Source organism: Strongylocentrotus purpuratus, unplaced genomic scaffold (genome assembly GCF_000002235.5).
Source record: "Strongylocentrotus purpuratus isolate Spur 01 unplaced genomic scaffold, Spur_5.0 spur5_scaffold_7, whole genome shotgun sequence".
NCBI lineage: Eukaryota > Metazoa > Echinodermata > Echinoidea > Camarodonta > Strongylocentrotidae > Strongylocentrotus > Strongylocentrotus purpuratus.
The window spans coordinates 11,471,268-11,496,455 of record NW_022145613.1 but is presented as its reverse complement, the minus strand read 5'-3'; the positions used below and the strand labels follow the sequence as shown (position 1 = coordinate 11,496,455).

The 25,188-nt window shown below is 36.6% G+C and overlaps 1 protein-coding gene across 3 annotated transcripts; it reads left to right on the top strand.

The window, feature by feature from the left end:
* Positions 1-8,812: 8,812 nt before the first annotated feature.
* Positions 8,813-23,353, top strand: LOC584906 (sphingomyelin phosphodiesterase). Of its 3 annotated transcripts, XM_030974427.1 has the most exons (14): positions 8,816-9,040; positions 10,801-11,021; positions 11,653-11,854; positions 12,744-12,908; positions 13,896-14,019; positions 14,730-14,833; positions 16,281-16,450; positions 17,288-17,410; positions 18,075-18,155; positions 18,914-19,078; positions 19,324-19,513; positions 20,540-20,629; positions 21,318-21,412; positions 22,215-23,353. In XM_030974427.1, the coding sequence occupies exons 2-14, from the start codon at positions 10,807-10,809 to the stop codon at positions 22,318-22,320; spliced, it is 1,830 nt and encodes a 609-aa protein (XP_030830287.1). In that variant the 5' UTR covers positions 8,816-9,040; positions 10,801-10,806; the 3' UTR covers positions 22,321-23,353. The 3 variants fall into 3 exon arrangements, with proteins under 3 accessions (XP_030830289.1, XP_030830287.1, XP_030830288.1); XM_030974428.1 differs by lacking the exon at positions 10,801-11,021 and having other exon boundaries at positions 8,817-9,040; XM_030974429.1 differs by lacking the exons at positions 19,324-19,513; positions 21,318-21,412; positions 22,215-23,353 and having other exon boundaries at positions 8,813-9,040.
* The last annotated feature ends 1,835 nt before the right edge of the window (positions 23,354-25,188 follow it).

The window sequence follows — 25,188 nt, the reverse complement described above, 5'->3', positions numbered from 1 at the left end:
TCTCTTTTTCTCATATTTTATTCTTTTACATTATCTTTTACGTATTATAATTCTGATTCATTTTTCTCTGTTTTTATATTTCCATCAGTCTCCTTATCTATCTTCCCATCCCATTCTTCCATATCTCTTTACATTATTCATTTTTAAACGCACCTTACTACTAACATGATTTTAAGATGGTTATAACTCTAATCATTTTATGGAAAATGTTTTGGGGTTTATTGTGGAGTGAGACAGAATTTACAAAACCTGGGCATTATATATTTTCATGTACAAATTACTGTATAGTTCTTTTGTCTCCCGAGTAAGGCAGTTATCTTAAAAATGATTACCGGTAATCATTCTTCCTTGACTGCCTGTTGTGTTTGTGCCACAGTCCTTCAACTTACTTCATAGTCATATACATGTATTATGTCATATTGTTAACTGATAAATGTATGTACTAGTGTATTTATTTATACTCCTTTATAATAATGCATTATTTACATTTAACTATTATGCTCTCAATTACACACATGTGTGTATATTAGTATGTTTATTTGTCTCAAAACATTTGAATTGTATTAGGGGGAGGGCAACTGTCCCAAGCCCTCCACCCCCCCCCCCCCCCCCCCATCAGTATGCCAGTGCGAGAGGGACGAGGGAGCATAGTGAACGAGAGGGGCGAAGGTGATGGCCTAAATCTTTGAGATAGGTGGATGTATTGTCAGTTAACTAATGAACATTGTTGTTTTGATTGGTTTTAATTCTTATAAAAAATGATTGCATAATTATGTGAACAGTCCATTTGCTTGGAACTATTCAAGCCTCTAACGCACAAGGTGGTAAACCTTTTGAAATAAATTTCAAATATTTCAAATAGTGCCTAAGGCCATTCCATGGTAGCTGGGACCATGAAAATCTCAAAATATGCAGTTCTGATATATTATTTCCAAACGGGAATAGCAAATCGGTCGATTGTAGTCAATAAACATTGTTTTAAAGCTAAAATAATACCAGTCTAGAGAGGGAGCTAAACAACATAAGGAGTTTATAATTTACAATTTCGTCACTTGAGACTCAATTTCAACCGGGACAACGATCATTGAATATTGTAAAATCACATACTGTTTGCTTTCAATATGTTCATTTGAACACAATTCATGATCCCATACCAAAAACTTTGTAGATTTTGTTTCATGATACTTATTAGCAGCATTATTAAAGCTCATGAACTTGCCTTATTGTTTTTAAAATCAAATTTTTGAATGATAAATTTAATTTTAATTGCTTACATGTTTTAATTACATGTCCAATATATCTAGTAATGAATGACGATTGTAAACAATATTGCCATTTTTAGCCAATATAAATCAAATAGTATGTATTCTGGAGCCATCAATGATTAAAGATCTTGTTGTTGACATCTTTATTGATATCATTTTTTTTTAAATTATTTCTTTATTTTTACATCTCCAGAAATTTTCAATCTTAATTTTTTTTTTAATTATTGGCAACTTTAATGTGATTACAGGGCTTGCATTACTCCTGTCATAAAATGTTAACCTTTTTTATCTCATTATTATTGATGTTTATTTACAAACTAATTTTGACACCCACTCCCTAATCAACCAAAAATTGTTTTAGCAAATTCCCTGATTATCATTGTTATGAATAATGATATTGGTTGAAAACCTTGGCTGTGTCGTTGAAAATTTATCACATCCTATAATAGGAGCAGAAGTGCATATCTTAGTTTATAGTACTTAAGAGTATTTATGAAGTTCCTTATGCAGTTGCACATGTCTGAATCATGTTTTTCTGTAGAATGTATACATGCATGTACCCGCATTAACCTATATATTGTACTATGCTTTTAAAATGATTATTTTTTGTATAATGAAGTACATGTATGTATCAGTCTAAGTAATACTATCTCTATCAAGACAAGTTTTAGGTGAAATTTTTATACCTTATTTAATCAGATTTTCTTCCTTGTTTAATTTGATAAATTAATTATTGACATCTGAATGTAACCATATGGGTAGTTTTTCAATCGTCCACTAATTTGTTTATATGGCTGTTTATCGACTGTGCTAATGTTTATGTATATGATGCATGATAACATTTGAATGTTATATGTTCTTAGAATATTTATGATGAAAATAGTTCATGTATATCCAATCTCTATACAGTTATCCAGACAGGATTTCAGTTTTGATTTTTGTCATTTAAACTATTTTACTGTATGATTTGTTCTAACAAAAATGTTTTTATTTCATAATGCCCTACACTGTCATGTAGTATTTGTATCTGATATTGGATGTGTACATTTCATGCCGCTATTTTGTCGATGATTTCTTTCTTTCTTTCTTTTTATGAGTTTATTTTGATTATATTATCTGATCAGTGCAACTGATATCCATTAAATATATAAAGATAATTTACAAAAATGTGCAGATGTATATGTTTGATGTAAATGTTCACTCCTATTTTCATGTAAATAATAATGTTTTTTCCAGCAGATTGTTGATGTATAAGATGATGAAGAAAAAGGAGAAGATAATGATGATAGTGATGAAGGAGGATGAGATGAAAGAAAATGAAGAAAGAAGGAGAGGAAAGGAGATGGAGGCTGAAACGAAGAAAAATATGAAAATGATGATGATGATGATGAAGGAGGAGAAGATGAAACAAAAAAACAAAAAAAAACCCATAACCCCTAACCTCCCCCCTCCCCCTTTGGATTTTTTTTTATTTATTAAAAAAAAAAAAAATATTCCCATGGCTGACCTAAAAAAGTGTCCCCCCCCCCCCCCCCCCGCTTATTCAGCAGTCGGCTGAGTCGTTGCGATTTTTGGGGGTTAAAAAAAAAAGTGACCCCCCCCCCCCCCCCCTCCCCCCGCTTATTCAGCGGCTGGCTGAGTTGTTGCGAAATTTTCGACCCGATTTATAAATGTTAACCCCCCCCCCCCCTTGAAAAAATCCTGCGTACGCACCTGCTTTCACCACTTGTGTCTCTCATTTTTCTGCTTTTACTTAAACCAACTTAGTATCAGGGTAGATTTATCCTTTGAACCTCTTATTCATAGCATTTTACAAGAATTTTTTTTAGAACTTTTTAGAAATGACATATTTTTAAATGTTAGTAACTTTTCCCCCAAAGCGAAACAGATCACACATTAAGTTCATATTATATCATTCGTTTAATACCAAGTAGTACTCCTCAATAGGACGAATCTGAAAGAATATCCCCCTCTCTCTCTCTCTCTCTCTCTCTCCCTCTGTCTCTCTGTCTCTCTGTCTCTGTCTCTCTCTGTCTCTCTCTCTCTCTCTATCACCCCTTTTGCTGTTCTATCCCCTTTCGAACCAAACTGTCCTTTTAAGGACTGCCCACATAGTGAAACCACAAACTTATGAATTTATACACACCCCATGCAAAGCCTCACCTTATAACAGATCATCTCAGATCACTCATTATTGACGATTCTTGGTTAAATTGGAAGGGGCGGCGATTTCTTTTCATGACCGGGGGGGGGGGGGCGGAATGCGAGGGACCAGTGGCGTAATGATCAAAAACATTTGGGGGGGGGGGGGGGGGGGGGGAATCCGCACCGCCTACCACCCTTGTATGTTACATGCATGCCCCGCGGAACGTTTTTCAAAGTGGGGAGGGGGGCTGAAGCATTAGCGATCAGATAGAGCGTATAGTGAGCGAAACGAGTGGAGCGTAAATTTGCATGAGGTCAAAGGGTAAAGTCCCGGCGGGGGTCAAGGGATGGAGCCCCTGGAAGCTCAGGGGTTTTAGGTATTTAATTACGGTCAAATGAGCATATTTTGATACCTCATTTGTGACACTGGCAGGTCTCTATTTTGTCTTTCTTTCTTTCTTTTTCTCTTAAACATACTTATTCAAAAAAGTGAGGGGGGGGGCTCGAGCCCTCGAGCCCCGCAAATTGGCGGACCCTGACATGGGGGCTTCTTAATAAGAATACTTTTTGCCTGACTGTAAATTTTCCATAAACGCATACAAAAGTATAATTTACGGTGAGAAAAAACGTTTGAATTGTATTAGGGGGGCAACTGGCCCAAGACCCCCCCCCCCCCCCATCAGTACGCCAAAGCGAGGGGGACGAGGGAGCATAGTGAACGAGAGGGGCGAAGGTGATGGCAAGCGACTACCCCCTCACAGGTTTTTGAAGTTTTGTTGTATTAACAAATTACATTCCTTAGCAAAACTAGCAATATACCATATTTCACACTTCACTTTTACTTTGCAAGTAATTAGTATGCAATCCGAAGGCTTGTAAATATCAGATGAGTAGGTACATTTGAGTAAATAGGAAGCTTGGGCATGGATGGGATTTCTATTTCCCTCTCTAGGCCTCTGTCATATACGTGTATATTGATATCGATATGGGAGTTAAAATGGCAATTATGTACAGACTATTTAATTCTATATAGTTCCCTGAAAGGGTTTTAACAAATATAAATAATATGTTGTGCAGGTCGTAAGAGTGTGCCGTTTTAAGAAGGAAAAGCAAATATCACTTATATTTGGAAAAGAAAAGCCTAAACAAACAAAAGTTGATTTGCATTATTAGTGTTTAGTTCACACACATTCAAATAAATTTCAATTTCAAAACATTAAGGCACAATAGTGTTTCATGAACGAGTTGATATGTTGCATCACAATGAATGTATAGTTGCATAAGGTATTGATGTGTGGAATTTGCTTTTAAACTATTGAAATACAATTATTCGTAAGGTGAATGAAGTAATTCATTTATTCTTCATAATTCATATTTAGCCTTCCTTCAAATAGTTATGAAATATAAAAATATAAAAATAATGGATCTGGTCCATGTGGGGATCGAACCCACGACCTTCGCGTTATTAGCACGACGCTCTGCCTGTTGAGCTAACGGACCTATTCCTGGCAACGATGGAGCTATTATAATACTTATAGTTTAGCGTCTCTCGTTCCACGCTAGTGGGCACTCTATATGTAAGTAGAAATAAAGAGCAAGTTGAGGCTTTAAAATTGGGATGGGGAACTAAAAAGAAAGAACAAAATTATCTTGGATATTGTGTTTTAAAGCTACTATATCCCATTTGCAGGCCAAAAAATGAAAAGGTTAAATTCCAACGGCATTTGAAAGTAAATACTAATTTAGAACTTCCCTAAAAAAAAAGGGGGGGGGGGCTTGAAAATGTCTTTAAGTGGGAAAATAACGACTATTAGTTGTCGAATCGATTTAAGAGCTATATAGCCAGTAAGTAATAGTCTGATTTTCAGACCATGGTACCGAATAGTCGTACGTTTTATGCTGCGCAAAGATTCAATCAGTTTAATTTTGGCCATTACAAGAAGTGGGTTATTGATGTAGAAACATGCTCATGTACCCTTTACAGCTCATTCTATGTATCTTATTACCAAAGAAGAAAAAAAAGTCACAAAGTCAGTCACTCAATAGTGTCTGACAGTGAAGTCTAGCAAGTAAACAGATTTCCTTGCATAATTTGAATATTAGGACACTGCTAACGTTTAAATTTCACAGATATTTTACATGACATATTCATAATTTCTGCAAAGTTATACAGAATTTAATGTTGGCTGCAAAAAGGACATTATGTCCTTTTTGCAGCGGCTATCTTTAAGTTGTGTCGCATATTACTTATGTGGCGACCAGGGGCGGCGTCGAGGGAGGTGGCCCCAATTCGTAAGAAAATATTTAGCGGCGATTCAGCCAGCCGGCCGAATAAGCCGGGGGGGGGGGGGGGGTAGGCGACCAATATGCTGATAAGACAACTAGCTATGTGATAATGAGAACATCCAGGGCCCCATGTCACAAAACTTCTATATATTTTGGGGGCTCAACGGGGGGGGGGGGGGGAGGGGTATGGAGCTCTTTTTTTTGACCTATTTTTTAGCCAGGGGAGGGGGCGCCCCTGGTATATGTCTTGCATTTTTCTTGCTATTTAATTCTTATGTTTTTGGTTTAAACACTGAGATACATGTTCACTCTAAAAACTAAAATGTTTTATCACAATTCAAAATGACCTTTGAGTGACCCCTTTTTAAAAGTACCAGATTGAACACTTTTAGGATGCGAGATTGAATCTGTACTGTGCTGGGGCGAACATGTTAGAATGTTAATTTTGAAAAAGTGGTCACTCCTCGGTCCTTTAACATGGTGGTTCGAAGTTGTAGCTTTTAGACTATACAGGTAGACATTTAGATGATGTTTTATATGCAGATGTATCCTGACAGTACTAGTATGTATGATCGAACCGCTTTATCAGTGAACTGTTACTATCCCATCAACGGCCATAGCTCAGCAAGCGATCTTCTAATTTTAAAGTATACAAGCAGAACAATATTCAATCAAAGTCCAATCCTATAGCAAGAATCACACTAATAGAATTAATGCCTCTTTCGTAGCGTCCTCAATACGTGGTACATCAGCCTTCATTCAAACAATTTATTTCTTCAATAATGCAAGTCGCTAATGATACTGAAATTCCTGTTGTGGCGTATCAATAAATAGATTTTTTTTTTTTTTTTTTTTTGATTTTTGATTTTTTTTTTTAGGGGGGGGGGGGGGGGGGGGTCGGCGGAATCCTTCTCACAAGGTATTGATGTGTGAAATTTGCTTATAAAATATTAAAATAGAATTATTCGTAAGGTGAATGAACTAATTCATTCATTCTTCATAATTCATAATGAGCTTTCCTTCAAATAATTATAAAATAGAATATAAAAATACTGGATCTGGTCCATGTGGGGATCGAACCCACGACCTTCGCGTTATTAGCACGACGCTCTGCCTGTTGAGCTAACGGACCTATTCCTGACGACATGGGAGCTATTATAATACTTATCGTTTATAGTCGGCAGTCTAATTATGTAGGTAGACATAAAGAACAAGTTGAGGCTTTAGATTGGGATGGGAAACTTAAAAGAAAGAAAAAAATTATCTTGGATATTATGTTTTAAGTTGTGTCGCAAATTACTTATGTGGCGACCAGGGGCGGAACCAGCCGGCGGCGAGGAAGGGACCCCAATTCGGTAGGCAACCAATATAATTATTATGCTGATAAGACATGTGATAATGAGAACATCCAGGGCCCCATCTCACAAAACTTCTATTTATTTTACGGTGCTAAACGGGTGGGGGGGGGGGGGGGGGGGGGGGGGGGGGGATGGATCTCTATTTTGGGGGACCTATTCTTTTGGCCAAGGGAGGGGGCCGGGCCCCCTAGATCCACCCCTGGTACATGTCTTGCAATTCTTGTTGCTATTTAACTCCTAGTTTTTTTCCTTGGTCCATTAAAATGGTGATTCGACGGTGATTTAGCTTTAGTTTTGGAGTATACATGGAGACTGTATTTCATGTACATAATGTATCAGTATGTATATGATCGAATCGCTTTATTAGTAAACTGTGACTATCCCATCAACGGCCATAGCTCAGCAAGCGATCTTCTAATGCTACAAAGTACAAGCAGAACGATATTCAATCAAAGTCCAATCCTATAGCAAAAATCATAAAGAATTAATGCCTCTCTCGTAGCGTCCTCAATACGCCATCCTAGGGCCTTTCCTATTATGATGTCCTTTCCTACTATTCCAGATGGTACATCAGCCTCCATTCAAACAATAAACATAGAGTGTTGTTTTAAATCTTAAGTATTTATTTCTTCAATAATGCAAGTCGCTAATGATACTGAAATGCCTATTATGGCGTATCCATAAATCGATTTGTTTTTTTTCTTCAGAGGAAGGGGAGGGGAGTGTTGTAAATAGAGTATAGGCCTACTTATTATAGTCGACATGATTTTAAATAAAAACTAAAATCACATCTATGTTTTAGTTACTGTCCGTATTAATGTTAAGCACATCGGTTCTTGTAGCGAAGTGTAATATAATATTTTATAGTTTCTGCGCTTTAGAAATTTATGTTACAAATATTAATATCTCGAAACTGAGATTATCGTATTAATACTCGAAGCTAGATCAGTTTTGAGTAAGAGGAAACTTATTTCAGGTCCGCGAGTCCTTGCTTACTATATTGTTCTAGTTAAGTTTGTTGCCCCCAACCATAAGTTCGTCGTCGTTCTAATCAATTTGTAATGCGACGCATGCGTGATTAAAACATGTAATAATTAGCTAACGATCAAACTACAAACTTTATAATTTTGCTTGTGATATCGCATAAGTTGATTATTGGCAAGTTTAATTATCAAAGATAGACTCAATAAATCGTAATGACGGTGCAATGTCCATATGGTATTAAGATTACTGCGCGAAAGCGGTTAAGTTTCCTGCCCTATATTGTTATCTTTCGGTTTCACTCCACTGTCGGCATTCTCCTTTTACACTGTTAAAAAAGTAGTTTGAAGAACAGAAACAAAAACTTTCTCCTGAAAATTAGCATCAAGTTTGAAATATTCTTAAATCAATTAATAAATGAATGAATAAATATTTATAAATGGCAATAAGAACGATAGGTCACAATGTTGTGGCTGCAAAGTTTACTTGCTTGGAAGTATTCACACCCCTTCTGCTGCTTACTGTATACCGATATTCAGCAAATGGAAATAGCATATTTTGTATGTAAACAATTTATTATAATATAGCTATATTTCTTATATAGCGCTTTATGATAGTATTTCAATGTTACTTTTGATCATTTATCATTATTATTTGAGAATTCAACATCCCTTGCGGTGAACATTTACAGAACATGCCTAAATACTTATGTTTTCGATATCACAACGCAATCACGAGATATGCAATCGTGGTATCAGTTTCGTTGTTTACTTTTTTCCCGCCCACTCGATCATCGAATGACGCGTTTCTAGTTCAATGCTTCCGAAACGAGCACAATATACAAAACAACCAGCAGACGACATTGTGCTCGTAATATTTCGCTAATATCTTGGACAATATACCGGTATTTCCCGCTTCCATTAAATCAGCTTGGATTTTCTTCGCCATTTTACATGACTTTGTGAATTACCAACTAACGGCCTTTGCCTGTGATTATTGTAACCCGTAAGTATTATGTTAGTAGATTATAGTACATACATGTATATATTTACAAGTATTGTCAATTTATGTACGAGTATATACACGCGAGTACGTAGTATGAATACATGTTATAGTGGCAAAATGATGCTAAGAATTATATATATCTGTATTTAGTCTATTTAGCTAATGAAATTGAATCCCGAGAGCGAGATTTGTTAAAAAATGGGTTTGACAACAATGTTGGTTTGTGGTCTAAAGTGTACTTTGTTTATAAATGTGATCTTGGACCCAGTGTCGGGTTTAATTGGGAACAGGCTATGTTCGTAATAAAATGTAACCCATAATTAAATTATGTCTTTGAGAATTTATTGTCATTCATTTTCTAAATCTATATTATGCCTCGTTTAAATGTATTTATAATCAGGAAAAATGGAGGGGGGGGGGGGGGGGGCTTGAGCCCCACTTTAGAATCGCTATCTCCTGCACATGGGCATGCAATTTAATGTTTACTTCCTTGTACCCAATGAATACTCTATCATCATTAATTTTATGCACCAGCAGTGAATTCCATGAGACGAAATTATTTTTTCCAACTTACTGATAGGGAAATTAATTTATGTTGAACCTCATCACGGTAGGAGCGATTAGTCAATAAATGCACAAAATGATAGCTCTTCGTGTAAAATAGAAAGAAAAAAAACCCAGCGAATAAACAGGTTTTTAAGGACTGATGCAGAAAATTGTCTATTCAAATTGCACCCAGCAACAAATCGCAATATTCAACGAATTAGTTGGGTCGCACTATTGAATGTCAAAGAGCTAATTTGTCATAATTTCCTTTGACCCAGCACTATTTTTGTTCGGATGTCCGGAAGGGAAGGTAAGCTGGAATTTTCCTTGATGAATGGACAACAATACTTGGTGAACTATAACCTATTTTTTTTTAAAGGAGAGTTACATACCATCATTAGCCTATGCCATCGCGTGTCATGTTTACTGTAAACTATAATTGTAAGTACTTCGATTATAACAGAATCAACTTTTATGACACGTAATTAAAGATTTTTATTCAACATTAGTATGTTGTAATAGTTTGTTTGAATTTTCTGATGATGAAGCACTACATAGGTTTCCACACAAGAATAAAAGTAGGTGATAATGATGATTACAATGGTAATTAAAACGATCATGGTGATGATGAAAATAGTAATGATGATGATGATGATAATAATACTAATAAGGTTTTATTTATCATCTCTGGAATGGCTTGAAAATGGAATGAAAGTTAGATTACAGTCGGTCAGATTGTACAAAAAGATATTTGTTATGGTATTTTCCTTTCATGCTTTTAACGGTGGATTAACGATTGCACGAAATGCACAAATAAATAAAATAGCTTTTACATTCTACAAGGTATTGTTTTTTGAAGACATACCTTATTTTTTTTCTTCAGATTTCTGTTTCTGTTTCTGTTTCGGTTGCGTCGGTATACTAAGGGTTAACTGTACTTCACCAACGTTAATATCCCCATTCATATATTAGTGGTGATATACTGAGGGGGTCTTTCTATTTGAAATGCAAAGTTGAATCCTATTTAAAGTTACCACCCCTTTCATTTTCCTTCTAATTTTCTCTGCCCCCCCCCCTTTCTTTTTTTTTTGGGGGGGGGGGGTGGCAATTTTCTCGCTACATGTGGGCGCGTGCCGCATACATAGCTAGAACGCTGAAATTAAATACGGTTTATCACGAAATAAGATTAAAAATTCTCTTTTATACGTCGTCAGGACAACATGGCTTGCAGAAGATCGACCTTCCTGGTCCTACTCTGTTCTTTCTGGTGCTATCTTGGCTTGACGAATTCCTCACCGATTCCGTCAATGAGACACGAGCAGCTACTGGAAAAGGAGACGAGGACTTACTTCGCGCACCGGATCGCCCCGCTTCTCTTTGCCTATAGCAACGCATCACTCTCACAGAGTCCTCCGCTCCTTGATCCCACGTACATGTGAGTGAATGCCGACTGGTGAAGATGATGATGATAGTGATGATGATGGCAAATGATGATTTTGATGAAGATGAAGACTACTGATGTTGTTGATGATGATGATGATGATGATGATGTCTATGCCGATGAAAAAATACATTTATAAAAAAACTAGGAAGACTAATATTGAGGTTGAAAAAGATAGAAAAAAGGAAACGCAAATCAATTCGTGTCAGAAGAAAACTGATTACGTGAAGAGATAGGAAGAAGAGAATATATTAGGAAAAAGAAGAAGTGAGAAAATTGAACAGAAAATAAATTAGAGTTTTACAAAAAAGTCTATAAAATGTATATCGTTCATGGTATTGAATGAAGTGAATAGTGAAAGGACAAGAAAGAAAGAAAGATAGATAGACAAAAAAAAGATAGATAGAAGAAAAAAATCAGACAGACAAAAAGGTAGTTATAGAGAGAAAGAAAGATAGAAAGAAAGAAAGAAAGAATCATAGAAATATAGATAAAAGGGGAAAAAGTAGAGAGATAGGAAGAAATAAACAAGCAAACAAGCAAATAAACAAACAACGAAAAAAAGATAATGAGAAAGAAAACGACCAAAATGTAATTCCTCTTCAACTTCGACTTTGTTGAACAGGAACAACATCATACATGAGTCAGCATCCACTTACCATCTCGATATCGATTGTGACCTCTGCAAGGACATCATGGCTGCCATCGATGACGTCATTATGTCCGAGGAATCACGTGACCTCATCGCCGTCATCGCCGCTGAGGTGTGCAAGATCTTGAAGATCGAGGACGACCGCGTGTGCGATTACATCACCAGAGAATTTAAGGCGAGTCGTGAAAAATTGAACTGGGTACCCTAAAGAAAAATCTATGGTTTAATCTGTTAAGTTTGTTCAATTTATTGTTAGTGTTATATATTTGTAGGGATGGTTTCTTCTTCTTCCTCCTTTTCTTCCTCCTCTTCCTTTTCTTATTCTTCCCGTTCTTCTTATTTTCTATTTTCGTGCTCTCGTTTACCCTCTCTTCCTACTCCTCCCCCTCCTTCCCTCCTCTTCCTCCACTTCCTTCTTCTTTTCCCCTCTTTCTTCTTCCTACTTCTTTTATTTTCTCCTTTCTTTCTTTCTTCTTCTTCTTCTTCTTCTTCTTCTTCTTCTTCTTCTTCTTCTTCTTCTTCTTCTTCTTCTTCTTCGTTGTCAAGTAACTTCTGGCTCGCATTTTCCATATTTATGACGTACACATAGATGTGCGACACATTGCTCCAGTGACATTAAACACTTTAACCGATTTATAAACCCTGGCCCCAACACTCCATCCAACTCAAACCCTAACCATCTATAACTGACTGAACTGTCACCGGGGAAAATGTCGGAGCACCGTTTATGATTGCAAAGATAACTAACTTTATCTACTTATAATTTTCTCAAATGATATCAATAGCGACAGACGTCTTCACGACTTCACCTACTTTCTTCTTGAAGGGATAAAACTAGTTTTTGCAAGATCATTACCAATGATTTCTGTACGTGTCACGAGTGTATCCCCCCGTATTAGTAATTGTAGAGGCGTGTACTTTCAGTTTCAGGGCCACTTAGGTAATTATATTTCACTTCAAAATATTGAAAAAATAGAATAAACAAAACTAAATCCATGATCTTTAACGGTAATAGAGGGTCATTGAAACTTGGTTCTTCTTTTTAATCATTGTTTCCTGTGTAGGATGAGGTTGTTGATGTGGCGGCTTTACATTACTTGAGCCCAAATCAGGTATGTGGGACGTTGCTCGGAGAGTCATGCGCAGTGACCTATGACCCGAACTCGGACTGGAACGTGACCTTTCCGAGCATCCCCAAACCTCCAGTAACCCCAGTGAATCCACCCAAGGTAAGAAAAATTCAAATTTTAGAAATTTATATTAGGGATTTTTTGTCGTGGTGCAGTGGTTCATTCACATCACTCTCAACCCTTCATTTGCCACTCTCTATTCAGCTGAAGGAGCGGCGGATGAAACAGGGGGTCAGGGGGCTGGAGCACCACCCCACTTTTACCCCCTGGGGGAAAAAAAAAACGAGTAAAAACACGTTAATTTTACCTTTTCTTGTGGAGATGGACCTCCTCCCCTGGCGCTCAAAGGGTGGGGGATGCAATTTTTCAAATTTTATCGGCCGGCTGTTTCGTCGCTAAATATTTTCTCAGGAATTGGGCCCCCTCCCCTGCGCCGGCTGGATCCGCCCCTGATCACCACAATCATCATCATCTGTATCATCATCATCATCATCAACATTGTCACCAGTATCACCATCATCTTCATCATCATCATCATCGCCATCATTATCATCATCATCATCATCATCATCATCGTCATCATCATCATCATTTTTTTTTTTTTTTTTTTGTGGAAATAAATCTTTATTCAGATAAAATCATGGATAACATCATGGTACATAAATATTCATAACAAAGCACTTTATGTCTAAATGAGGTCAAATCAAATTATATCTCTATTTACTTGATAGCAGATTTTAAATTAGTAATTGTCTTCTTCCACTTAATAATATTCAAATTCGTTGTCTTAATTTTGTTTTCCTCTACTTCTATTTTGTATTTCAACATAAACAAAAAATATTTGCTTATTATTCTCGTCACTACATTTTTATTAAATTGATTTCCAACACTCGCTTTATAGATTGCAAATAAAGCATAATGAAGTATTAAATCATCTTCATCATCATCATCACCATCATTATCACCATCATCATCATCATCATCATCATCGTCATCATCATCATCATCGTCGTCATCATCATCACCACCATCATCATCATTATCATCATCCTAATCGTGGTCTATGGCTATCTTTTTTGTTTGCAGCAAGGATCACCAACTCTCCGTATTCTCCACATCAGCGATCTTCACATTGATCGGATGTACGAGCCAGGGACGAACACCGACTGCGGAGAACCCATCTGTTGCAGGTCGAATGACGGTCCCCCAGGTAAATATATCCTGCGTGGGCCCCATTTCACAAAACTTGAGATCAGTGACAAGTGACAGTATTTGTTATAAGCTACCGAAATCCTTGCTTCTGATTGGTTATCGGCAGATTTGTCACTGATTTTTGTCATTTGTCATTGAAAAAAGGCTTTGTGAAACGAGTCCCAGGTTGAACAAGGTAGTTAGATACGTCATCAGCTCGAATATAAAACGGGCATCAGACGCTATTTCAGAATGGACGAGATGTTTACGAATACACCCAAATTCAAATCGATATGGTTTTGTGGATGGTGGATGGATGGAATAACTTTTTAAATGTGAGACCGCGCGGCGCCAGATTGAGAGGGGACATCGAGGTGTATGAATGACATACGTACAAAAGAGCGAATGTATCAAGTAAATGAGAATTGAATGACTGGACGAGAGCGGATTAAGTCAAGTGAAATTGCCGATGATTACACGATAAATTACAGATAACTTATACATATAGATTGCATGGATCAGATATGAGAGATATTGTGAACAAAATTATTACTTTTCATTTTTTATTTTTTCCTCTTTTCTCCTCCTCCTTCTCCTCCTCCTTCTCCTCCTCCTCCTTCTCCCTTTCCTCCTCCTTATTCTTTTCATTTTGTTCTTCTTCTACTTCTCCTTCTTCTCTTCCTCCTCCCTTTCTTCTTCTTTTTTCGTCCACCTCCTTCTTTTCGACAGCACCCGGTGTTCCTGGAGCTGGTAAATGGGGTGATCTACGAGGTTGTGATGCTTCATTGAAACTAATGATCAACACTCTAGAAGAAATATCAAAGACTCAGAAGGTAGGTATGATGTCTTCCACAAGTGGTATACATAATTATAGGAGGCAGGAGTATGTTGCCCCCAATTACATGACTAAGAAGTGGGAGGGGGACGTGGAAAAAGAGTGAAAATGAGAAGATCGGTGATAGAAGAGTAAGGCACCCCCCTCCCCCCCCCCCAAAAAAAAAAAAAAATCATATCACCCCTTTCCACAGCTTCTCTCACACGATGATCCTGTTCATTTGCATTTAATCCTTAATTTTCTAATTCAACTAGCAAGTCCGCCTCCTATGATACAAATGCCCGCTTAAATCTGCTGGAACAATACGTAGGCGTTTGCCAGTATACATTTCAACAAAAGAGATGAAAAATTGGAAAGGCTCGTTCACATTATGATGCGTTACACTGTTTCTCGCGTCATGAGAGAACGAATCTAAGGGGCATTATGCAATTTTTCACATTCTAGGTTGAATCGTAAACAGGCCCAAAAATAAAATATTGTATAAATAAAAATGGTATATGGCAGAAAGTAATTTTCAAAATCAAGTTTCCTATCCAAATATAGGAACTAGAAATAAACTTTTCCTGGGACTGTGGACCCTTACATTTTGGACTGGATTCTGAAATTTCCTGAACAAAAATTACCGTTTGACTTTGAATAATTTTGTTGGCGGTGTGCCCACACGTCAATTATGATACCCCGTTCGAAAAGAGGATTCCTGATCATTGGATCTTTAGTAGATGTTAACATTTTTTGAATAAGAAAAATATATAAAAGATTTTTATTTAATGTTGAAAAGTTAAATCCCTTTTTGTCATAATTGTCAATGATTATCTATGGGCCGTCCTCTGTAGATTATGACTTGCTTAAACATTAATCAACTATGTAGTTTCTGTTTTTTTTAAAGTGCCCTAACCTATTAGTGAAAATTGTATTAATTTTTATATACATTCACATTTACGACAATGCTACAAAAAGAATATAGAAACATATTACCTCAAATCAAAGTGGTGAAGAAATCTAACCAAACTTGCATGTCATTTTAAATTTGAAAGTAGCTCTATAAATAGAGGTGTCGAGTGATTCGAACAGTAATTGACTAGAGATGCGAAGGTCGTAGGTTCGATCCCCGGCATTGTGATCGTCTGTAAAAAGCAACTGGCTGGAATGTTCCCCAGGGAGTGGAGAATGTACAAACATGACTTGTGTGCGGGCAGGCTTGAATCCAATGATCAGGGTAATACTATTTTTGTAAAGCGCTTAAAGACATCGTCAATGTAAAAGCCTATAAGGTGGTATATGGACCCATATTTTTGATTTCCGCAAAATGTATTAAGAGCATGAATTACAGATGACTTATCAAGAATTTTCTCAATGAATGAACTTCGATAGCAGCCAACCACAAAAATGTTGGAATATCTTGATTATTTCCGATTTTATTGTGATTTTGACACTTTTTTTCTCAGCTTGACCTGATCTACATGACCGGTGACCTTCCAGCCCATGATGTTTGGAATCAGACTCGATCCGATAACCTTGGCATCTTCAACCTCGTCACCGACCTCTTACTAAAATACTTCCCTGGGGTCAAAGTTTACGGCGCTCTTGGCAACCACGAAAGTGCCCCCGTAAACAGGTGACTGACGCGCAACGTTATCAATTTCTTTATTCACTCAATATAAAAAACAGACACATAGAATTGCGAATAAACGCATACATGTATAACAAATATAAAAAGGTGGACATATCAAAATCAGTAGATGACACCACAAATAACATAAATTGAGTGGGGATCAGATTAAAGATCTACTCAAAGATCTTGTGAATTCGACCCCTTAGAATAAAATAAATTGCATTGTATACTGTTGCATGTACAACAACAGGAGGGAGGGAATACAGCTACAGCTGGGTCAGAGAGAAACAAGAGAGGGAGATAGATAGAGAGAGAGAGAGAGAGAGAGAGAGAGAGAGAGAGGGGAAGAGGAAGGAAAATTGAAGGAGAGAAAGGCAAGATGAGAAGTAAAGTTAATACATAGGATGAAATTAGACCCAAGCAGAATAATAGTTAATTATTTCAGTTTGGTTTATTTGGGCCTCGTCCAGATGTAATGTGGCAAACCGCGGAGTATTTTGTTTTTGTTAAATGATATTGTTAAGAGTCATTATAATCATATCTCATATCGCAGAGCAACGTGAATACACGTATATGGAGAATAGGAAAGAATACGTTCCCACGATCTTGTTCGCCAAATTCATATTCTAAGAGTGATACACCTATAAACCTCCACCCTTTCCTTCCGCAAACATTCTTATTTCTAATTCATACTTTTTCAGTACTTCTTTTATTGAATTTCTTATGAAGATATTATAAAAGTGTTGTAATATGGGAGTGATCTGTATTAAATATTGGTTTATAGAACTTCATTCAACTGGTAATATTAACAGATTATTTCCAAACAATTATTTGTATCAGTTTTCCACCTACTGACGTCATAAAGGGTGACCAATCAGAAACGTGGTTATATAACAACATGGTCGATTCTTGGATAGACAAAGCTGATTGGCTACCTAATACAACACGTGCAACCATTCAACGGTAAGAACATCTCACTCTCTTGTTTCATCGTTTTTTTCTCGCTTGATTGTCTTTTTCTTTCTTTCATTTTTTCTTTCTTTCATTCTTATTTTCTTTCTTTCTTCCTATTTATCCATCTTCCTTACTATCTTATTTATCTTTCTTTCTTACTTTCTTGTTTTCCTTCTTTTTTAATCCCACCATCTCATGTTTTCATTCTTCATATTCTTCAACTTTTCTTTTCATTCCGTTGATGCAATCGTCCATTTTGTTTTTTACCTTCTTCCCGTTTATGCTACGCTTTTGCGGGTATGGCAGATCAAGTAAACATTGTTGTACAGAGACCTAAATTAATATCGGGGGGGGGGGGGGGGGTATGTAAATGCACGAACTAAAAGATACCTTTCAGATAAGAAATACGAAGTTTATGGTATATAGCTTTTGTGGCGCTAAACGACAAAATGATTTGCGTCTCAAGTTGGTTTATTCACTGAAAAACGACACTTTTCACTATCATGTGAGCTGTGTATTGAAGCTTAGGAAATGTGAATACACATTTTCAAGCACTTAGATATTATGCTGATTTTCAAACTTTCCCATAGGCATATTCCGGCAGTAGACAGCTCTATATATTTGAAACCTGGTATTTAAAACAAATTCTTTTCTTCCATTTTCTTCAATTTAGTGGTGGTTATTACGATGTTCTTTTGTACCCAGGACTCCGCGTTGTTTCTCTAAATTCGAATGCTGGAAACCCAAAGAATTGGTAAGAAGAAGGAAACATTTCGTCAAACTATAGCTAAATCATACCATAGAACATGGTAATTGGTATACAGTCAAAACTGTCTTAGTGGCCACCTCTCTATTATAGTGGCCATGCATTTTGTCTCCCTCGAGAGCGAGAGAGAGAGAGAGAGGAATGTGTGTAGTAAAAACTGTATACGGGGGCCACTTTTTGTTTGCCTTGATGACTGTATAAAGCAAACTCGAGGAGATTGCCCGTTATTACAAGAAAAAGTGTTGATTAGAGATCTTTACCTGAATGTCCATGAAGCAAGAAGCAATTGGAAGCACGGTTCACAAGCCAACGGTCCTAAATTCTTTCCAAGGGACTAGGTTGTATAGGGATCACAAAGACTTTTGAAAAATTAACCTTCGGTGGTCTCATTATAGCCTTGTCTATCATCTCCAGAAAAGTACAAACATTTACAAACATTTAACAAAACATAAAGTTTTACAATCTCCAAAAATGTTACATTTAGGCCTATGGAACATTATTGGGGTATACAAACCGGTTGTGAATAATTATTGATTTCTTGAAAGTCTTTGCCACTCTGTTTAATGTCTTTTACCTATCCGTGTGACTATACTCCATTGCTCTTTTAAATTTAGCCACACAAGCTTTCTTTAACAACGTGTAATATATTATTCACTAATCGAGAGGAAATCACTTTACACACCCGAGTACGGACAGGCAAGAGAGTCTGAAATGTCTTTATTTTTGTTGTTACCTCGTTCCCCCAGGTGGTTGCGGATCAACGGTACGGACCCTGACGGTCAGCTGCAGTGGTTGATCGGCGTCCTGCAGGCAGCCGAGGCGACAGGGGAGAAGGTGCACATCTTGGGCCACATTCCTCCAAGTAGTACTCTACCGGTCTGGAGTAAGAACTACGAACTCATCGTCAAGAGGTGAGAATTCATCGAAGTTTTATAACAAAAATGAGCTGTCAGGCAGCACTTTTCACCCCCTTGATAGCACTTTAAATAGTATGGCCAAGAAGTTTTGATACATTTTTAAATGACTGGATTATTCTGCATAATAGGTTGGTTCTCACCTTATCTTTAATTCATATTTTGAAATGCACATTTCGATGCCGTTTTAAAAATAATAATTGAGATGAACTTGAAATTTTGCTCGTCACTTCCACCTATAGATACGAGAGTACCATCCGGGGACAATTCTTTGGCCACACCCATCATGACCAGTTCCACCTCTTTTACGAAAACGTCACTACTCGCCGACCAATCAACGTCGTTTACGTGGCAGGAGCTATCACGCCCGATACGCAGTTTCCGGGTTACCGTGTTTACACTTTGGATGGCAGCTACGCTAATTCGACTTGGGTACGCCTTCAAAATTCACAATCCACAATCATTTGTCACTTTCGCCATCACAATTTTTCATCTTTTCTTTTTTGTCCTTTCTCATTGCATTCATTCTAAATTTGAGATGCGAGAGCACGATTCGGGGACAATTCTTTGGGCACAGGCATCGAGATCAGTTCATACTTATTTTTACGAGAATACGACTTCCCTCCGGCCCATCAGCGCGGTGTACATTGCAGGAGCCGTGACACCGAGCGCCCAGAACCTCTCTACCTGGGTACATAAAATCGGATATTTGACTTTGAGTAATGATTTAAAAGTCGATGAAAAGCCTTCTTTTCATTTCATGCAACATCATACGCCTATAGTACCTGGATTAATCATAATTTGCTGAAGTTATGGATGGAGATTTATATTAAAAAAAGCGGTATTGCAATATCTAGATTAGATGTTTTAAAGGATTACCGGTACTTCTATTCCAAAAGCGACATCTCGAATACTTCCACAAATATATTTTGCCTTATAGATATACCACCCCCCCCCAAAAAAAAAAAATGTAGTTTCTGAAATGAGCCCATTGTTGAAATTAGTTCAATTGCCAAATTATCATTAGAACGATCGCAAAAACTTTTACAAAAATCAACCGACGCCACTTTAAATGGTCTTTTCATCACCTATATTCAAATGTGTGAACATTACAAAGCCACATTACATGATTCGAAAATAATTTCAATGGAATATACAAAAGAGTACTGAAATGAAATTGTCTTTAAGGTATGTTCACATATTATGAAGTGGTATAAAGCGTATCACACTCTCATCATCCTAAACAAAAATTAACCACCGCGGTTACCCGCTGCACTGATCTGAGCGAGACTTACGGTGATTTTTTTTCCTTCAAACGTCTTTGCGATCATGTTCAATTTCGACGTCCATCACAAACGCAATTCTCGGTATTATTATGATATACATTCTAGGCTGTCCATAATCCGTTTAAAGTCCCATGTCATTTAGAAATGCGTCAATTTACCCATTGATTTACAGGCTGTACTAGACCATGATAACTACTATCTCAACCTCACCGAGGCCAACCTGACGGACAAACCAATATGGCGTCACGAGTACACCGCCAAGGTAACAGCGTTTCTCTGTCCATGATTGTAAGGTTCCATGGCATTAAGACAATTCAGTTATAGGCATAGAGTGCAGATTTCTTGACTGTATTTATGAATCAATGTTAAACACTTCCATCTTTGAAAACGCCCATTTGTTTTATCTGATTTTTTTTAAAGGTTTTTGTTTTGTCTGTTTGTTTGTCTGTTGTTTTATAAATGTATGGTCGTCATGAGACTATAATAATTTTCTATGATACAGAAGTAGCCTTCCATACATCTTTCTTCTTTCTTTCAATCTAAACAAGTTACCAAAATACTACTTGGACTTTATAGTTTCTTTAAAGGCCCACTACACTACTTGTAGCTACTTGCGCCCTCTATATAACAAACCATGCCTAATCGGTGACCATTGGTCCCCCATGATCCTCTTTTTCTTATGTTAACTGAGAGCTGAGTTGATGAGATAACCACCTGTCCAGTGACCTTGCAGGGCAGTCTAATCCCTCCTGTAAACTATGGCAGATACGCTTTAAAGAAAATGTTACCTATTTCCCCCGTACTTTTCCCCCTCTTTTCCTTTTGAACGCAAACTGGATATATTATTTCAATCATCACACAGCGATAAAAAAATAATGTGTCACGATGAATAGTATATGTCTCAGAATTTACCAAAATTGTTGTTTGTAATATTATTGGTTCGTTCGCAGCAAACCTACAACATGACATCATTGCAACCCGAAGAATGGAACAGAGTCGTCGGTCAAATGAAGACAAATACAACTCTTTTCAATCAATTTTACAGGTATCTTTTTTAATCGTTTTGCCTTGTTTTCTTCTTGGTCGGTCGTGTTGATGTTGTTGTTGTTGTTTGTAAGTGTTTTGATTTGTGTTTTCCTTCTATTCATTATACCATCTTGCAAGTTGTAAAGCCATGTTTCGTTTTAGTTTAGTTTTTTTTTTTCATTTTTCAGAAGTGGTTCCAGATATCACATTTTTAAGCAATGGCAATTTAGAAGGTCAATGATTAAATCTTAGGTGAGAGATTAAGCAAAATTTCAAGTAGTATAAAGATTTGATTAAAGTAAAACAATTCTGTGATGGGTACAATTTAAGAGAAAGATATTGTAGTAGTACTAGTAGTAGTAATCATTATAATAATGATAACAATAATAATAATAATAACAATAATAATAATAATAAAATAACGATAGGCCTAATCATAATAATGATGATTGTGATAACAATAATAATGATAATAATAATGATGATAATTATAATGATAGTAATTATAATGATAATAACAATAATAATAATAAATAATAATATCAATAATGATTATAATAAGAAGAATAACAACAATCAATTATGATGATAAAGATATTTATCACTGCTATTGATACTAGCAAAGACGACAAGAAAATAGGTGAAATCAAACAAGTATATTCCACTGTCTTTTTCAACTCGGTCCCTAACGAGGAAGGAAACAAACACGAAAAAAAGTCCAATGAGTTAGATCATATTTAATGATTGCATTGCTAAATAAGTTTGCCTCTAACAATGTCAATGATTTTTTTCCCTTGACCTCTCGTTATCGTATTCTTCAGACTTTACCATCGCCAATTCGACGCGGGTCCGTGTGATGCTACGTGTCGTGCAAGCCTGATATGCAACATTGAAACGTCGAGGGCCGACGATTCGAGTTACTGCTAAAATAGATGTAGGCCTACCTTCATATGCAATAACCAAAAAAAAACAAAACTCTGTTTTATGAGTACGTTTATGAAATATGCAACCATGCACAGGGAATATTTTATTGATATATATTTAGAGATATTCAATTTCACTATTGATTGCAAGTTGCCTGTTGATTTGTATTGTAAGTTTTTATACATAATTTTATACATAATGAAATATGCAATCGCTGGCATGCTGTTTAACTGATGTGTTTTGAGATTGTTTGTTTCAATATTGTCTGAATTCAAATCTCATGGTGTTCGGTGTTGTCGGGTAAACCTCATGAAAGCTTTTAAAGATGATCGATAAGTGAGCTCGAAGGTATATTGGGAGAGATCCCAATGAATAAAGATTACTATGAGTTGCTATGTTGGACAGGCCTTAAGCAAACTCATAAATGATAACCAAGATGTACCAACAAATTAAATAAACTAGATAAAAACACATTGATTATATGCATATGTTATGAAATTTCCCATTAAAGTGTTACGTATTTTAGTATATGCCATATGCTGAGATGCTGGTAGCTCACCGGGCCTATATGGGCTATTTCAATTTTTTCTGAATGCAAGTCTCAGTGTTGCTTTAGATTGTTGGGTGAAACTCATGAAAGCTCAAGTCAGGTCAAAGTGAGCTCTATGTTAAGAGAGATCCCAATAATATTGATTACTTTAAAATGCTATGTTGGACAAGCCTCACGCAAACATGAATTACAAAGATTTACCCTGACTATGAATATGCAATAAGTTGTAGTTCTTCAATAGTGTAATGGAGTTTACCAAGTGTCAAAGATTATGTACTATACTATCTGTGTCTTTATGTTACAACAATGTATGGAAAATGGTACCAGAAACAATCATTACTGTTGTTATTCTCTGTCTGTTTATTTGCATCTCCTTATAACTTGTTTTAATCTGAGAAATGAACATCGATATACCTGTTAACACTTAACTGATAATGCGGGTCGGTAATAGGTATTGTGAAATCTTCTCAGCTTTGATATAGGCCTATAATTATGTTTGGGGGCACATACATGTAATTGGTCGACGTCCTGGGGAGGGGTCTAAAAAAGTTCAAGTTGGAGAAAAAATTGGGGGCACATGCCCCCCCCCCCCCCCCCGTGGCTACGTGCCTACCTATATGGGTACCAGAGACAACCATTACTGTCGTTATATTCTGTCTGTGTATTTGTTATCCCAATATAACTCATTTTAATCTGAGAAATGAACTTCGACCTGTACTTGTAAACACTATAAGAGATAAACTGATAACGCGTTGATAAAGGTCTATTGCTTAGATATAAATATTGAAAGGAGATGTTTCAAAATGATCCCCAAGACGTTTCAAGATATCAAATTGAGAAAGTTTCAGTTACCTAGCTTGTGCATCACCTTTTAAAACATACGAACATTACACTGGCGGATATTGCATAACCCGAAAATATTTTCTAATACATGACTGTATAATAAATAATAGGGTATTGAAATTACGCTTGAGTAAATTTCTTGACATTCTTGTCGTAGTCGTGTTACCTGCTTTTTATGAACTTGGATCGATTCAGTGGCGGATCCAGCCGGCGGGGCTAGGGGGGGGGGGGGCGGGCAGGAATAATTGCTACGTGGATCCGCCCCTGGATCGATTCGTGCAATTCATGAACGCAATCAACATTCCCAGTTGCTTCCAGGCAGTTTCTCTCACAAGGTAGTTCTATGACAAGGCTAAACTTCATATGTAAGTTATAAATATCTCTTTCTCTACAAGCCCATGTGATTTTTAACGTTAACGAGCAATAATGTAAAATTGTGAATCGATTTTTAAATTTTTTTTGGATGCTTCAAAATTCCTAAATTTCTCTTGTATGTTTTGTGTTAATTTCTCTTGTCTAGAGCGAAAACAGAGTGTATTTTTTTATAAGTTGCTGCTTGTTTTATTCTGAAATGTTTATCAGTATTATTATCTATATTGCCTTAATGCAGAGAAGTAGGAATTCACTGTATATGAGTCACAATAGGCATCGCTTCCCGGCATTGGAGTTTAATTCAATCCAAATTGTAGCGAAACACACTCCAAAGAAGTGGTTAAATAACTCTTTTGAGAGTTGATTCCACTCTTTTGAGCTTGGATTACCACTCCAAACGTAGTGATTCCTCACGTAACTCCATCCGACAGATTTCCACTCCTCTAAACCCCTCAAAAAAGTTTGCAAACTTAAGTTTAAATGATGATATCTCTCTTGTTATGGCGTCATTGTCGCTGTGTTTAGCATTATTAGAAAGTGTGTTTATTCTTCTTTAAAATAATACCCCATTTGTTAGGATTCTTCAGTCATAGACTTAGCATTACATCAAAATGATGGGCAAGGTCTAAAGTGAAAAGGTTGCAAAACGCACTGATCTTGTTCGGCTGTGCATTCTGCTGCGTAGTGCATGCACTGCATAACAATACCAGTGCTTACCAGTGTACTTTGCAACATTTTACTTTTGACCCTGCCCCTTATTTTGATGTACTATACTGCTCATTCCGTGGCTGCAAAATGATAACAAATATGCTATTTTAAAGAGGAACAAGTAATTTTGTTTCTAATGATATTAAACAAAGTAATAATTATCCCGTGACGAGTGAGATAAAATTGATGAAACTTGAGTTTCCAAACTCCTTTGAGGGGTTTAATTTTGTTTTTATTTCTTTGTTTTGTGTAATCATGTACATGTAATGAGACCAACTACTGTTATTTACTGTAATATATGACTACTTAATAATGGACAATAAAATACGGAAATACGATCGAGGTTATAATTATATGGTGATCGTAACAAGCTGGTTTCATTCGAAAGTCCAGTGACG

Coding starts and splice junctions, on each gene's coding strand:
- LOC584906 (XM_030974427.1), top strand. CDS start 10,807: ATGGCTTGCAGAAGATCGACCTTCCTGGTCCTACTCTGTTCTTTCTGG. Junction 11,022..11,652: donor CTCCTTGATCCCACGTACAT/GTGAGTGAATGC, acceptor TTTGTTGAACAG/GAACAACATCATACATGAGT. Junction 19,514..20,539: donor GCTACGCTAATTCGACTTGG/GTACGCCTTCAA, acceptor ATTGATTTACAG/GCTGTACTAGACCATGATAA.